Below are 16932 nucleotides of genomic sequence, written 5' to 3'. Positions count from 1 at the left end.
CAAGTAAAAAAGTATCAGTCGGCTTTGCCGACAGAGATATACCCTCAGCCTATGTGAATTGAAACTTTCATCTATGGTTCGATTGAATGTATTTAGGGTCCTTTCTGTATTTTGTGGCCTTTTTGGACATTTGAACTTGCCGACGAAAATATGGATAAGGATTAAAGTTCAAAAGTGTTGCAGAGTAGGCACTGAAAGGAATGGACCGACATAGTCCATTATGGAAATAAATCTTATTTTGGGAGTCATATCTTTTCGATAGATATCACGCCCACTAGTCATTTCATTGGGTCATCGTATAACTTTTGGACCAGTACGCCAGGAAGTATGTATGTACATGTCCACGGAAAACATTATATCGCTGTAAACAGGACCACAACGAACAGCATCGGATCTTTGAACCGACCATAAACTGCATTAAGAGACAAATGTTGAACTTTTTTTGAGTAGGGTACTTCCTCCTCCATTTTTGCCTCCATTTTAGAAGTTAAACTAAATTTAAACAAAATATTAGGAGATCCAAAGTTTGGACCAAATTTGTTCAATAGATATCGTGCATACCATTTAAGTCACATTTTTTTTTTAAATATTTGGGGGAAGACCGGAAATTGTGGACCGGTTTTGTTTATCTTCGAACTGAAACTATGACAACTTATGACGAAGGCCAAATTTTGGACCAAATCGGTTGATCAGTTCGAGAGATATCGTGCTCTCTAACCACTACACTTGGTGTCATAGGGTTTTTTTACAACTTCTGATTGTTTTCTCAGGAAATATGGACTTGCCCCTGATAAAACATGTACTGCCGTAATGGGGGCAGCAAATATAAGTTGTCACAACAAAAATCGAAGCGAGAGCAGCTCATAAACTAAACTTTTCCAAAATTTTGTGTGGGAGGTACTCAAAGGAGTGGACCGATAGAGTCCATATTGGAATCTCATCTACGTCTGGTAGAAATTTCACGAAGTGCAAAGTATGGACCAAATCGGTCACTACTTTTAAGAGTTATCGTGCGAACAATTTTTCCGAACATTTTTGAACATTTCTGGGGGAGGTACCTGAAGGAGTGGGCCGATATGGCTTATTTTCGAACTTAAACTTAGTTTGAACACAATATTACGCAGGTTAACTTTTGGACCGAATCGGCAGATCCGTTCGAGAGTTATCTTGCGCTCCAACCACTACACACGGTGTCATAGGGGCTGTTTGCAACTTTTAGGCTACTTTCTCAGGAAGTATGGACTTGCCCCTGATGAAACTTGTACCATCGTATGGGAGCAGTGAATACAAGTTGTTATAACAAAAATCAAAGAGATCCGAGAGCAGCTCCTAAACTGAACTTTTCTGAAATTTTGCGTGGGAGGTACCCGAAGGAGAGGGCCGATTTAGTCCATACCAGAACCTCATCTAAGTCTGGTAGAAATTTCACGACGTGCAAAGTATGAACCAAATCGGTTATTCCCTTCAAGAGTTATAGTGTGCAAAAATTTTCCGAACATTTTCGAACTTTTGTGGGGGAGGTACCAGAAGGAGTGGACCGATATAATCCATCTTCGAACTTAAACTAAGTTTGGACAAAATATTACGAAGGCCAAATTTTGGACCAGCCAGACAGACAGACGGAAGGACATTGCTAAATCGATTCCAAATTGTCTGAAACACATTTCGTCCAAACATACTTGGGGTCTAATACCATTACCGATGAGGCACATTTTGCCCATATGAAAGTGTACATATATACCCTCGTTAGCATACATGCTGAGGGTATAAAAATAAGCTATAAGAAAAAAAAAATATTTTTTTATTTATAGAACATCTGGAATAGAATTTATTTTCAATATCAACACGCTTCATATTTTTATTTTATTTAGCTCTTTGTTGGATTTGAACACACAAACTTCAGCTTTGTAGCCGAACACACTACATACTAGGCCACGCACACGAACTTTAAGGGTTGTTTAAACGCGTACATGTGCACCACCAACTGTTCTTTTTTTAACAAGAAGTACCCCGCCGGCGGTGAGAGTTGAACACACAACCCTCTGATTTGTAGTCGGACACACACGCAATGTGCCACCGTACTCATAACTTAGTAAGTAGTAATATAATTAGTTATTTTTGTTAACATTACTTTGTTATGGGTTACATAATGACTAACGGATCCGAATTTTTGCTGGGTAAGGAGAATTGTTCATGGTTTTAACCGGGATGGCTCTTAAATGGAATCCTCAAGATTCACTAAATCAAGGGCGACCAAGAAACACCTGCCGGCGAAAAAAACATAACTAAGACCAAGCAACCTTACATGGGAAGATGAAAAAAAATCGTGTAGGACGACAACTAAGTGAAAGCTCTATGCTCTGAAGAGGAGTAACAGGAAAAACTATGGGATTAGCCTTTAGGCTAGAGAGGGTATATGGTAAATTTCAAATTTCCTTTACAATTACATAGAAAAAAAATTAAAAACTTTTTTGGCGAGCACATCCGCCATTTTTGGTACATGGGTTACGAAAAAAATCGTAGTTTCAAATCTGTTCGCGTTCACAAAATTGGATGCTGCACTCAAAAGTTATGTGCGGTTTTACTCTCTTGTAAAGAAAAAATATTTAAAAATTCCTATTGTGTTGTAATAAGAACATGTATATATGAATCGTTAGCAGCATTTGATATCTATCCGTAGATGCTAAAATAGTTGCTAAATTTATTTTTATTTTCGCGGAAAATCAAAAAATATTGACGAAATCTTGGAATAAATTTTATTTATTCTAAATCAGAGTCCAAAAAATCTCTAAAAAATAATTTAAAAATACGTACAGAATCTAGACAACGCGTAGAAAGATGTGAGACCAAAATTATAAAGATCGCGTTTATAACTTGCATATTACAGCAACAACAAAGAACGGAAACTTATTGTTGGAAATTATTTCAAAAATATATTTTTGGTTAAATGCGAAAAATTTGAAAAATAAATGTTGGGAGTTATTCTATTATTTCGCTAAATTTCGATTCAAATCCTGAAGTATTTTGCTTAAACTTCTACGAGAAAAGTAATTAGTCATCGTGAAAGTATATTTGCTTTCTGTGATAAGCAATAGAAATAAGAAGTAGAGAGTAATATTGAAATTACAATCAAAGAAAAAACATAGAAGTTAAAAACCGTATAATTCGCGAATTGGTTTAAATCGGTTGAGGTGCATGTGCTTTTCGGATACAGGGAGTCCATGTCTATCAATATGCATGGATTTTCCCATGTTTCATCCAGCGGCCAAAGTGTGCCATCAGTTGCATCTTACTATTCAAAAAACCTTCAAGTGGGCCAAAATTACGCGATATGCATATGATGATAAGGTGCATCCGATTTCAATGGCCCCCTATTAAAAATACGTCAATATAAATTATTTTAGACAGATTCGTCAAGAACTGCGAATGTGCCACCGCATTCTATTTTGGGATAAATAGGGATATTACTCCTGAATCTTTGCAATTTGTGACACACCTTTTTGGCAAATATTATAATCGCGTATAAAGGATTACATTTATGCAAAAATAATCAAAGAAAATCGCGGTTCAATTCGCGGAATTGTCAAAATATATTTTTGCAGATTTTCCTACTTTCAAGGTATCTATATCCGGCGTTTTAGTGGATGGATTCGACCGCGGAAGAGCTCATTAGATCCGGCACGTAAAAAAACTAAAATCACGCGGGGTTCAGGGGTACCTGTACGACAGCTGTAAATTTTAAAGCCAAAAAATAGGTTTTTTCAGAAAATTTACGCACCAAATTTTCGCCTTTGGACTCCTATTACTAGGAAGCTGTATGGAGCACACTCATGAGATATACATCGAACGACGTGGAATCGCGAGTTCTACAATCCTATAAACTAGTTTCGATTATTACCTAGTTGCACCATCTAATTATAAGAAAAATTCGAGAAACACTGAAATCAAAACTTCAAAATGTCAGCATCGATTTTAGGGGGATGCAGTGTATATATCGAAAAGTCATACACTAGAACCATATTGCCTAAGGGGTACTCTTTAGTTCTTTCTTTGAGCAGAGGTTTGAATTTTCCGTGGTTTGGCCAGAAATCAAGAAAGAACACAAAAAAACTTGTAAACTTCAACACATTTTTCCCATTTTTTTATATTACCACCAGCGCAGCTTCCACGAAAATTATTTGTTATGGTCCATATTATGAGATCGTAGCTTGAACACTTCAATATATATAAATGTATTCATATTTTATAAAATATATTAACAGTTCGCGACTTATTAAATGGTGAACCTCAACTTCAACGATTGTAAAACTTTTTTGAATATTACCATATGCATATTCTTCGAAAAATCAAAAATGTCCCAAATGTGTGCCCAAACTTAGATCGAGTTCGAAGATGGACATATCTGTCCACTTTTTCAGGTAACTGCCCCACAAAAACCACGAAGGCTGCTTCTGTGCAGAGCTTCGGCTTGCTCGATTTTACTCGAGAGTGAAAAAATACTCGTGAGTGGGAGTACTTAAAAGTACGAGTTTTACAATAAGTTTACTCTACACGCTTTTGTGTTATGTGGCAGCGCCGCCCTCCTTGTCGAAAAATAGCCATGGATTTGTTCCGTTTGGCAGATCCGCATCAAGGATTTCAATTCACATTTTGCATTTTGGCATTCCGTCCTAGAGAAAGACCAGAGGGGTACAGCGCTGGTCGAGCACATTTATAGCTTTACATTTTGAACAAAGCCCCTCCTGCGAGGTTAAAAGCAGATTCCCACAGCTCACCAGACATCACCAATGTGACATCGGGTCTGATGAATGACGTGTCCTGGCAACCGGTCATTTCGTTTGGTTCAGAAAACCTCCGTTAAGAGACTACCCGAATTCATAACCTCCGACCGCCGCACAGTGGTTCAGAAACGTTTTTTCCTGGTCAAATCTCTGTAACTTTTGAACGGATAAAGATTTTTTCATAATTCTTTTTTTGTTCGACAGATAACATAATCAGCTTTGCGGTGCTTTAAAAACATTCGATTTCGTAGAGTAGCTACAGAGGGATTCAAGGTCAAATTTAAAAATTTGAGTTTTTTCATATTTTGCATATTATGAGTTTTTTTTATGAGTATTTTTGAGTTTTTCATATGTTCTAACTATTTAAAAAAGGTCAAACACAAATAAACAAGCAATAATAATACAAAAAATTAAAAAGGAAATTGAAAAAAAATTTTTCCAAAATTAAAAAATACTCCTTGGGTTTTCATAGAACTCATATAACTCATAAAAACTCATATATTTGAAAAAAATGCCCATTAGTGTAAAAAAGCTATAATTTATACGGTATGTAAAAACACACATTTAATTTCACAAATTAAAAAAAAGTTTTAAACGGACGGAATGTTACGGGTACAAAAGTATATATGGGCTGAAAGAGAGGCAAAAAAAATGAGGCCGTTAGAACAACCTACTGAAAAAAGAATCAAAACAATGCGATAAGAGCTTTTAAACTTCACTTTATCCAAATTTTGTGTGGGAGGTACCCGAAGGAGTGGGCCGATATAGTCCATATTCCAGCCTGATACATGACTGGATGAAATCATACGGTGTGCGAAGTCTGCACCAATCAGAAACCCCACGCAATAATTATCTTCCGGATTTGGCATTTTGGTTTTTTGGACCTTTTAGGCCAATATCTCAGGAAGTATGGACTTGCGCAAGAAAAAAATATATATATTTATATATATGGAAGGAATAATACGATGTGCAAAGTTTGGACCAAATCGATTGCTCCCTTCGAGAGTTATCGTTCACACCATTTTATAGAAAAATTTTGAACTTTTGTGGGGGAGGTACCCGAAGGAGTGGGCCGATATGGCCCATCTTCGAACTTAAACTATGTTTGGACAGAATATTACGCTATCCAAAATTTGGTTCGAATCGGTTGATCCGTTCGAGAATTATCGTTCGCACCAGCCAGCCAGACAGACGGACGGACATGGCTACATCGACTCCAAATTGTCTGAAACTAATTTCGTCCAAACATACTTGGGGTCTAAAACCGTAATTTCGATGAGACACATTTTTCTTCGTAACAAAGTGTATATATACCCTTTCTAGCCTAAAGGCTGAGGGTATAATCAGGGAGAAACAAACGGTTATGTCGTGTGCCCCTATACCTTGTTTTCAGTTAAATATCTGACAGTGACTTCAAAAAATTGTCAAAAGTTGTGAAAAATAAAAACTTTAAAAGCTTTGTGTGCGGAAGATTTTTTCGTCGAATCACTTTCTAATTAAGATTTTATGCAATCTTAGGTAAAAACTCATCAAAATATTATAGAGGAATACGAGGTTGTAAAAAGTCATAACCCTAATGTAAATATTAGCGCTACGGAGTGAAGGATATTCCCCATCTTCATGGGGAAACGAAGAGATTACCGGCGAATCACCAAAACAAGAAGTTGCCGATATGGTATCTGATTAGGTGTTACCGCCATGAGCATACCTGCCATAATCTAGTAGACAGGCTTTGTCAGGATAGATCTTTATGTTCTGAATAGAGAGGTCCACGGTTTTGAGCTTATAAGGCAGCCTTGGATAGCATTCACATTGATGCAGTGGCACAGGCAGTTCAAACGTATAGTGTTAATGTCGTACTCTGAGATCATTGCCAAGACAAACACGAGTGGTTTTAGACCAATTACGCAACTGACAAGCACGATACCCATACATACTCGTATGTGGATTGGGACTGCACGATACGAATGAACATATTTCCGTTTCTACAACAACAACAACAATAATATTTTTATCCTCTAAAATAAGACACACGACAACATTCGAAGGAAGAAACTGATTTGGTACTAAAATCGGTCCACAACTTCGGATACATTCCGCACAAAATTTCAAAAAATTTCACAAAAGTACTGTTAGATCATTTTAAATATTTTTCGCTGCAGGTTGTCCTCGAGGTCTTTACTACGATAGTAAAATTTTTCTTGAGCGCAAGCCCATACTTCCTGAAACAATGGCCCAAAAGCTCTAAACAACCCTGCCATCATCAACTAAAATGACTCATTAGCGCGATTACTTATGGGACGCGCTTCTTGGAAAGACAGTATAGTGAGGGCGCCCATTGAGTTGTTTTTGCATTTGCTTTTCTCTCTATCACGTACAGGGTACGTGTACATAAACAAACGATGAACATCATGTGGTTGTTTGTTTTTTTCACCCATGCATTCACACATGCTTTAGGATTAATGGAAATATTATGGGCGACGCTGGAATAGACTTATTAAGAAAGCTGAACATCGTACACTTTGAACACCGTACATCAAGTTTAAAAGTGTCTATAGAGGAAAACCGCCCGATTTCTGGTATTTTTACATTTTTATCGATGTTTTCCGTCATAAATTTTATGTAATTTGGTATTTAGGGTTCGAAGTGATCAAAAAACTCCTCTACCAAAACATATGGACATAGTTCCACCATTTGCATATAATTTGACATTTAGAACTGTATCGTCTGAATTTCGGGTTTTAGAAACATTATCCAAACGAATTAGCAGAAACCTGGTTTGTGGAGGCCGGCAGCCCGGCCGAACTTAACGTCGTTTTCACTTGTTTTAGGCAAGAATCTCTGCTTGAAACGCAGCTACCGTAAAGCTTATATGAGGATTTTCGCAGTAGACACCGGCGCCGGCATGTGATGTGATTTGAGCTAGTCTCAACAGGCCTGTGTCTAACACAATCGTGAAGCGATAAAAATGCAAGCTGGACAAATTGATAATGACACTCATCAATTGACCGTATAGGTCACATATGTATATACATATGTATGTACATTGTACAACAAGAGATACATTAGGAGAGCTATACTATTCCTCTCTTTTTTAATCACAGTTTATTAAAATCAATTCAAACAATTCTCAACAATAGATAGTCACTATTCAACGATTTAAGCAAGACAACGGGTGCAACAACAAACACATCATTATAATGAAAAATTATTTAAATTTTATTATAATTATGTTTATTGGAATTTCATTTCCATATACAATGACATCGTTTGACTATAGACCTGCAAGTTATCCAACAAATTTGCTGCAGAAAAATTGGTCCGAACGTAAGTTGCGATACTGGGGTGTTAGTGATGGATTTGTGGAAAAGGTATACAATCTGGAGGTATATGAAGATGATGTTTGGTTGGTGACACTGCCAAAATGTGGTACAACATGGATGCAGGAGTTGTTGTGGTTGGTATTGAATAATTTCGACTTTGAAGCCGCTAAACGGGAACATTTGGAAATTCGTTCACCGTTTTTGGAGTAAGTTGTGGATAGGTGAAGTGATTGGATTTATTTCGATAATTGTGTGTGTGTGTGTGTTTTTTGCAGATTTGATTATATGCTAAATGGAGATTTGGAATCGGCAATTAAACCCATAGAAAACATGAAGCGTCCGCGTTTGATAAAGACCCATTTATGTTTACCGCTACTGCCGCATCAACTGTGGCAGAAGAAGGCAAAGGTAATTATAGTAATTATAGTAACATATCAATGAGTGCACGTCGATTCACCAGTTTATCGCCGAGTCCGAACGGCACTCTTACCACTTGAAGAGAAGTTATTCATGGTTGAAGTACTCAGAAAATGTCGCCAGCATTACTAAGGGGTATTTTGCCACCGTTGAGAATTTGATGTTGTCTATAATGATATAGCAACGACCACAACGTTTACCAGCTATTAAAATTTCAACGCGATCCAAAACTGGCCATAAATTGGATTAATCTTGAACTTGATCTAAGTTTGGGAATAAATTCTTTCGATAGTTATTGTGCCAACCATCCATTTTTGTTGGTCACCGTGAAATTTTGTAGAACCTTTTCATCATTTCGCCAGATGGCATAGACTTGTCCAATATTATATCATTGTAATTAGAATCACAAAGACTACCTTCGAAGAAAATTTCCAAATAATCCTCGAACTGCCCCTAAACTTGGGTCAATATCTCTTGAAGGGCTAGATCTTTATGTTCTTAATAAGCATATAAAAATATATGACGATCGATGACCACAAAACGCTTTAACAAACACATGGTTTGGTAGACGGTCAATTGCCACAAAACTACGTAATATTTTTCTACAAGAAAAAATCAGAAAGTAGATTAAGATATGCTCTTTCAGATGAAAAACATCTACTAACATTTTTTCATAGTTTTCTTGGAAAAAATCATGAAAAATGGCTTTAATTGGGCTTTACAACTGGGGGTTACCCCTTAATTGCAGTTCTGAGCTTCTTTGAGTTACCCGAAAGTGTTGTTCGGTATAGACCTTCTTGGGATTAAATGAAACCTTTTCCAAATTGAATGAAACCTTTTCCAAATTAAATGAAACCTTTTCCAAATTAAATGAAACTTTTTCCAAATTGAATGAAACCTTTTCCAAATTAAATGAAACCTTTTCCAAATCAAAGGAAACCATTTCCAAATTGAATGAAACCTTTATTTTTATTAAAAGAAAAAAGCGAGAATATTTTGGAAAGAGAAATAAATAAAAAATTATATGGGTTTTCAACGATTTTTTACTTAAATTCTAATCCTTAGTAATGACATATAAGTGTACCTCCCTGAATGTTTTGCATCCTTGAACTTAAACATTTCATAAGTTTTGGACATCAATTAAGGTTATAGCGAAATAATGCTAAAGAGAGAATTAACTCTAAAAAAATTACTAGTAATAACAGCGGCTAATTGTATTACATAATGAAGTGGTTCACGATTTGCTGCTTGTGGAATTTTCAATGGACACACTTATTACATAATTGGAGCAGTCCTGTTTATTGAGATGTTGGTTACTATGCTCAATCACGTCAACGATATTACGATCTATTGTCAGATCGCGTAGTACCACTCTGGTACACAATTTTATTTTTGAAAATGCCTTTACTATTGGGTTCAACATTGCTGAATATGGCATCAAAAATTTTAAATTACACCGGTTTAATTCTATCATTATGTGTATTCGTTTACTTATTAAGTTATTGCATAAAAAATATCCTAAAAAAACTTTCAAAAATAAAATTGTGTGCCAGAGTCGTACTACGCGATAGGACAATAGATCGTAATACCATTGACGTGATTGAGCATTGTATCGAACAGCTCAAACAACGGACCACGAAAACGCGACAAAATCGATTAGTTGTCAATCAGGGTCGTACATAACATTTTCTGAGCGACATTTTTAAAGAACATTTCGAAGCTGAAAAACGTCATCATGTGGTACTTTTATAGCGGTTCTTGAAACAAGGGACGAAAAGGACATTGAAGGAAGCGAGTTAGAAGGTCGAAATGCTCTACGAAAATAATCCTCATTCGATTTGACTGAAGTCAAGCCATTTCATAAATAAGCTAAAACAACTGTTAACAAAGATATAATGTTAATTTCAGATGCCTTATATGGTCTTCAGCAGAAACATAATCGCGCTACTTAAACAAATTTTTAGCTACTTTAACAAATTATTACGATTTTTTCTCTAAAATAATTTTTGTTTTTGAAATTTGAAATGAAAACTGATATTGTTCTGAAGGTTCTGTACTGAAAATGTACTTTGTCCACAAGTTGTCTAAGAAATATTTAATCTTTTTGTGTGAATACTCTTTTTAGAGAAACTTCCAGTAAAACTGAATTCCTTCTTTATGCCATGCCAGTGTTTTGAAATTCTGTAATGAATATAAAGGTCTTGAGGCTTTAAACTCATTTTGTATTTAAAACGATTACAAATTCAGTATTGTGCGGATTAGAAGTACATAAAATGAAATGTCTATTGGACAATATGTACGACATACCAAAGATTTTTCGTGGAGTATATCTCGAAAACCATTTAGAAAATTGTTTTACTGCCTTAATCAAAATGTTGTATTCCTAGTTTATATCAATTTGTTGCTAAACAGTGGAATACAATAATGGAGAAAAATGTATTGTTGTGTATTATAAAGTGATAATATCTGCTATAAATAGCATGCCAATCTGAATTTTTTCCTATCAGTAACAAATTTGTAGCTGAAAACAACTGTAAACGAAATTAATGCTTAAACTTTGGTTATATGGTATTGTATTAAAATATGCTGTTATTTGTATTGTAAATCACGTTGCTGTTGAAGCTTAGATCAGAAAATAAAAAAATCGCAATTTTAGGGTTTTTTAGGTTTGGAAGGTTTTGCTGGGAAACCAAAAGCCATATCAAAATATAACTAAAGAAAATGTTGTAGCAGTGAAAATTCTCTACAATATTGTTTTTGTACGACATTTTCGTTGGTTTTACCATTTTTGAAATATAGAAGTTCAAATTGGGACAATTCACTGAGTGACAATTCTCCTTATAAAACAATGTCATGACTACAATTTTCTAACTTAAACTTATATATCTCAAAAATGGTACAACCGAGTAAAAAATTACGAATCCCAATCTTGTAGAGAATTTTCACAGCTATACGACTTTCTGTAGTCCCATTTCGATAAGACTTACCGTTTTAAAGCAAATCGTGCAAACCTAACAAAAAACCCAAAAATGTGACCTGAACTTCTTTATCTCAAAAATGGTAAAACCTAGGAACAAATCAAACAAATTTTCAAAGTTACAACATTTTCTTTAGCCCCATTTCGATAGGACTAGCGGTTTCCAAGCAAAATCGCGAATACCTAAAATATACCTAAAAATGTGAACTTATTTTAAATTCCCTCCAGCGATTTTTTCTTGTTTTTGGATTTTTCTCATCTATGAACATTGCTGTTTCAGAATCCTCAAAAACTTCCCAGTTGTAAACTCCTTTCATTTAACGTTGGTTCAAGAGCACCGTGATATTCAACCATCACGATAAAACTTTACCTAATCGAAATAATGTTCTTAGACTAATCATATGTTTTGACGAAACCCGCGTCAAACAATTTGGAGTCGATTTATTCCAGTTCCAGGCTCGTGCTCATTATATCTCTCGAACAGATCAGCAGATTTGGTCCAAATTTTGGATCGCACAATATTTTGTCCAAACTTCCTTAGGGCACCAGACTTCAAAATGTTTCCCTAAAATCTTGAGCAAAGTCCAATTCGATTTTTGCGAGAGCTAGAGTAGGTTCGAATATGGATTATATCGATTCACTCCTTCAGATACCTCCAACACAAAATTTCAATTATCCGATTTGACCGAAACTATAAACATCCTAAAATTACGTACATATATCAAGTACCAAGAGGGTCTATTTGGGACAACATCTTCGGATACATCCCTCACAAAAGTTCAACATTAGTGTAGTTTAAGGGCTGTTCGATGAGCCATTGCACTTTTTGACCAATGGTACTTCTTGCGGTCTTGTATACAGCGATATTGTATTTTTAGTGCGTAAGTCCATGGTATGTCAGGATTGGTCCAAAAGCTCTAAATCTTACGCCGCACAGTGGTTCAGAATCGTTTTTTCCTGGCCAAAATTCTGTAACTTTTGAACGGATAGAGATATATTCATATTTCTTTTTTTGTTTGACAGATAACACAATCAGCTTTCAGACGAATTATAAGCGGTCAAGTTCGGTCTGGTAGTTGCAGAGAAATTCAAGGTCAAAGTTAAACTTTTGAGTTTTTTAACTATTTTTCATCAAAATATGAGTGTTTTTGTGGTTTTTATATCTTCCTATGTATTAAAGATGGTCAAATACCAACAAATAAACAAAATAATTACAAAAAAAAAACTAAAAAAAAAAATTCGAAAAAATGTCGAAAAATTTGTTTAAAAAATTTGTAAAAAAAAATACAAAAAAAATTTAATTTTTTTTTTCAAAAATTAAAAATTTCTCCTTGGGTTTTAATAAAACGTATATAACTCGTGTAAAAACTCATATACTCAAAAAAGTTGTAATTTGTATCAAAAAACTGTGTAGAAAAAACACACATTTTTACCCATGTAATTTCAATAAATTGGAAAAAGTGTTAAACGGACGGAACAAGTATATAAGAGCTGGAAGAGGAGACTTTCGGGCATCTTTCTGTGAAAACAGAACTTTGTTCCATGTTGTTCCACAAAAGTTCTAGTCCACTAAATTTGGAATTTCATAAAATTTAGTACGCGAGGAAAAATAAAATAGATCATGTTGTGTAAACGTTACGGTAATTTACTAAAACGATTTTTAAAGGCCACAATCCTGCCTACCTCATAAAAAAACAATGAATACAATAACTGTTATAGTTTCAGAGAAATAGCTTCGTCTTTCTACAGAAATTTGCAAAAATTACGTATTTCCCAAAAATGGGGAAAATGCTCGTCTTTAGGGGCACGCCACGCCCACACCTTCCAATATTTGGGCCTAATTTTTTGGTTTTCTTAGTTTCAATATGTTTACTATCGAATCCCATATAGATATTAAATATCTTTGGCAAAACAAAATTTTGATTTTTGGCCAGGAAAATCGATTCCTGAACCATTGTGCGCCGACCAACTAAATGGACTATATCAGTCGATACTTTCCGGTGTCGGTTGTACAAAAGTGCAAACATTTTGCGCTTTCATAGAAGTCACATTTTTGAGCACAACATAAGCATTGATTCGTAACGCCAACAATCGTGAAGTTATACACCCCAAATGTTTCGAAATTATTGTTGGAAAGTTTATACGTCCAAAACCGGAGACGAAATTCTGAAACTTCTTGGCTACACAATTTATAGAAAAAAATTGGCTATGTAGCCCGTATTCGCTCTGTCTATATATAAAAGTCTCAACCCATACAGGCGGAGGGTATATCTCTGTAGGCAAACCCGACTGTTACTTTTTACTTGTTTTACAGAAAACAAAAGTTATGAATTTTCATCAGTTTGTCTCCGCTGGGCCGACAGAAGTGATTGGTCGTTGGAAAGTTTTAAAGGTCATCGAGTCCATAAACATCTAGTCGTACAATTAAGATAGAAATAAGCGGGAACAACAACAATTGATGTATTAGATGGAGTTTTTCGACTTAACCTATTTCTTTAGAATTTAGCTAAAATGTTGCCGAGCTCTTTTTAGAGATATTTTTTCGACCATGTTTTTGCGTAGTCTCAAACAATACTTCGAGTTGGATTCGGAGTCATAGATTGCAACGCCCGGCTCCTTTCACGGACTCTATCACTTCTGGTAAAATAGTAAAGTTTTGGTGTTTTATGACATTAAAGAATATTATTTTCTTACAATAATACAAGACTTTTTTAATGGCACTGAAGTTAGTGTGTGATATATGTACTTTAAAGAAGAAACGGCGTCGGATCGAACTGTTTATATCCTCCAAACACTGTATATATCTTTTCGACATATTCGCGAATGCAATCCCTGTGTTCGAACGTGGATCTATTTTCACCACTCTTTTCATGGAAGTTCTCCCACCAAAAGGATTTCCAAAATCCATATTACTGACGATATTTTTAAATACTATGCTAATAGCCTCGAATTACAGAAAATCTTTCGAAAGCTATTCGCTGCGGGATTTAGAACCCAAAATGCCAAATAAGAGCTAATGTGGTTGAAAAATCTGGGATACACCAAAACGTACATCTATATGGGTAATATTCATTTGAAAGATTTTTTAGTTATTGCTTCAATTCTTTTTGATAATTTGGTTAAAAACTTTAGTATGGAAACTATACCGAACGTGGTCTGATATGGTTCGTTTTCAATTCTAAACATCCAATGACTAGTATATTATAAGCAGTTCCAAATTTCAATCTTGTATCTAAAATATTGTGATCTCCCTCTATTGAATGTATATAGTTTGTGGTTATTGAATATACATAAAATCAACTAAAAACCCTTAAAAATATTTATTTATTTATTTATTTAAATATTTATTACAATTAAAAATTATAATAAACTTATAGCTAAAAGCACTAGCGACTACGGCTATCGGCTTAACCCTTAAAAATAGCTTTACGTAACGATACACAACATTTTTAATTTTCATGATTTTTGGTCAAGTTGGGCCCCCCCCGAAATAAAATCCTGCGTACGTCCCTGATGGGGGATATACCAAAACATGGATCTATATTGACAGTTTTTGGTGGAGATGTTTTGTGACCACTGAGAACCTCAAACGTCAAATTACAGGTAGTTCGGTTGCAAAATGCAGCTACAACCCCCAAAATATCGACAATGGGGAGGTACAATGAGGAGGTATGTTTATAGTTTTTGGAGGAGAGGAAACTACTGGGAACCTCAAATGTTAAATTACAGGTAGTTCGGTTAAAATCCTCAAACCAATGTTGACAGTCTTTAGTAGAGATGTTTCGTGATCACTGGGAACCTCAAATGTTCAATTGCAGATAGTTTGTTCAAAAAATGTAGTTAAAATTTACAAAATACCGACAATCGCGAGGTACCGTTATATGGGGCTATACCAAAACATGAACTTATGTTGACAGTTTCTAATGGAGATATTTCGTGATTACTAGAAACCTCAACTGCCAAATTACTGGTAGTTCGGTCAAAAATTTTAGCTAAACTCCTCATAATACCGGAAGGTACCGTTATATGGGGGCTATACCAAAACATGGGCCTATGTTGGCGGTTTTTGGTGGAGATATTTGGTAACCACTGGGAACCCCAAACGTGAAATTACAGGTAGTTCGGTAAAGAAAAATAGCTAAAATTCTCAAAATACCGAAAATAGGGAGGTACCATTATATGGTATATAATATTGCGCTCTATAGCGGATATATAGTATATATATATATATATATATATATATATATATACCAAATACGGTATAGAAGTTTCTATTACTCCTAGGATGTTTGGTGTTGGAAATGTGCTATATCGGTCCTAGATTTGATATAGCCTCCATAGAACGGTACCACCCGATTTTCGGTATTTTGAATATTTTGGCTTCATTATCACACCGAAATAGCTGAAATTTCTTTTGGGGCACACGCGCTCTGTGTCGCCATACTCGTTAATTGGTAATCAGTAAAATAAGCAGTATCACCTTGTACTATTTTAGAGAAATAACCCATTGTTTTGTTATATACTGGTAAGGCGGAATGTAGTTTGTATTATTTTGTACTGGGTTATTCATGTGGCTGCCATTTTTTTGTTAAAAGAAATAATCGTAAAAAAATTACTTCTTCTTGGCTTTTTCCATTTCAGATAGTCTATGTAGCTCGAAATCTAAAGGACGCCACCGTTTCCGACTATTATCACATGCGCAATTTTGATTCCGTTGATAACGATACCCTGGAAAATTTTGTTCTTCGCGAAATTGAAAGTGAAGATTCTGATGTGCAATTCCTACACGTAGCTGAATTCTATGAACTGCGTAATGAGTCGTGGATTTTTTATACAAGTTTTGAACGTATGAAGGGGGATTTACGTCAAGTGATATTGGACATTTGTACGTTTCTCAATAAAACTATCGATGATGAGACAATGAGTAAAATGCTCAAACATTTATCCTTTGATGAAATGAAAAAGAATCCAAAAACAAATCATTTATGGGAATATGAACAGATATGGAGTAAATATGGAATTGAACAGAAGAAGCCTAAGTAAGTAGTGATTTGAAATTAAATGAAATTATTTTATCTTTTAATACTGCTGATGAATATTTTTTTTCGATAGGTTTAATTTTATACGCAAAGGCCGGGTGAACTCTTACAAAGAAGAATTATCCAACGAGACGGTAAAAAAATTAGACCTTTGGATGGATAATAATCTTGAGAAGATAAACATAACTTTAGATGAATTGTTGTTGTTAAATAATGTAACAAAGAATTAAATTGTTGGAGTTGTATTAAAAATAAATTTTAATTCGGTTTTGTCCTACAGCTAAGAGATCACATAAAAAAGCCAGTAAGACGAAGCTCATTCATTACTGATTGAGATGTACATAAGGTGAATTTTAATAAATCTAGGCGAAATATTTGGATCAGCTTTATTGTGG

The 16932-nt window shown here is 35.0% G+C and overlaps 3 protein-coding genes across 3 annotated transcripts in view; 2 read left to right on the top strand and 1 right to left on the bottom strand.

The window, feature by feature from the left end:
• DCAF12 (DDB1 and CUL4 associated factor 12-like protein) overlaps nt 1–16932 on the top strand; it is a 398057-nt gene that overhangs the window by 294029 nt on the left and 87096 nt on the right. The window lies entirely within an intron of this gene.
• The window catches only part of LOC141404037 (uncharacterized), a 113973-nt gene that overhangs the window by 58115 nt on the left and 38926 nt on the right, over nt 1–16932 (bottom strand). The window lies entirely within an intron of this gene.
• LOC141390726 (sulfotransferase 1E1-like) lies at nt 7915–16913 on the top strand. The gene is made up of 4 exons (XM_073963664.1): nt 7915–8310; nt 8380–8512; nt 16140–16537; nt 16611–16913. The coding sequence occupies exons 1-4, from the start codon at nt 7982–7984 to the stop codon at nt 16765–16767; spliced, it is 1017 nt and encodes a 338-aa protein (XP_073819765.1). The 5' UTR covers nt 7915–7981; the 3' UTR covers nt 16768–16913.

Source organism: Musca autumnalis, unplaced genomic scaffold (assembly GCF_047663935.1).
Source record: "Musca autumnalis isolate F117 unplaced genomic scaffold, ASM4766393v1 scaffold_1, whole genome shotgun sequence".
Classification (NCBI taxonomy): Eukaryota; Metazoa; Arthropoda; class Insecta; order Diptera; family Muscidae; genus Musca; species Musca autumnalis.
This window is presented reverse-complemented; position numbering and strand designations above follow the sequence as displayed.

What these genes read in the sequence shown, in the direction of transcription:
- LOC141390726 (XM_073963664.1), top strand. Translation starts at nt 7,982, where the DNA reads ATGAAAAATTATTTAAATTTTATTATAATTATGTTTATTGGAATTTCA. An exon ending in ATTCGTTCACCGTTTTTGGA is followed by an intron (nt 8,311 to 8,379) that starts GTAAGTTGTGGA and finishes TGTTTTTTGCAG; the next exon opens with ATTTGATTATATGCTAAATG. An exon ending in ATTGAACAGAAGAAGCCTAA is followed by an intron (nt 16,538 to 16,610) that starts GTAAGTAGTGAT and finishes TTTTTTCGATAG; the next exon opens with GTTTAATTTTATACGCAAAG.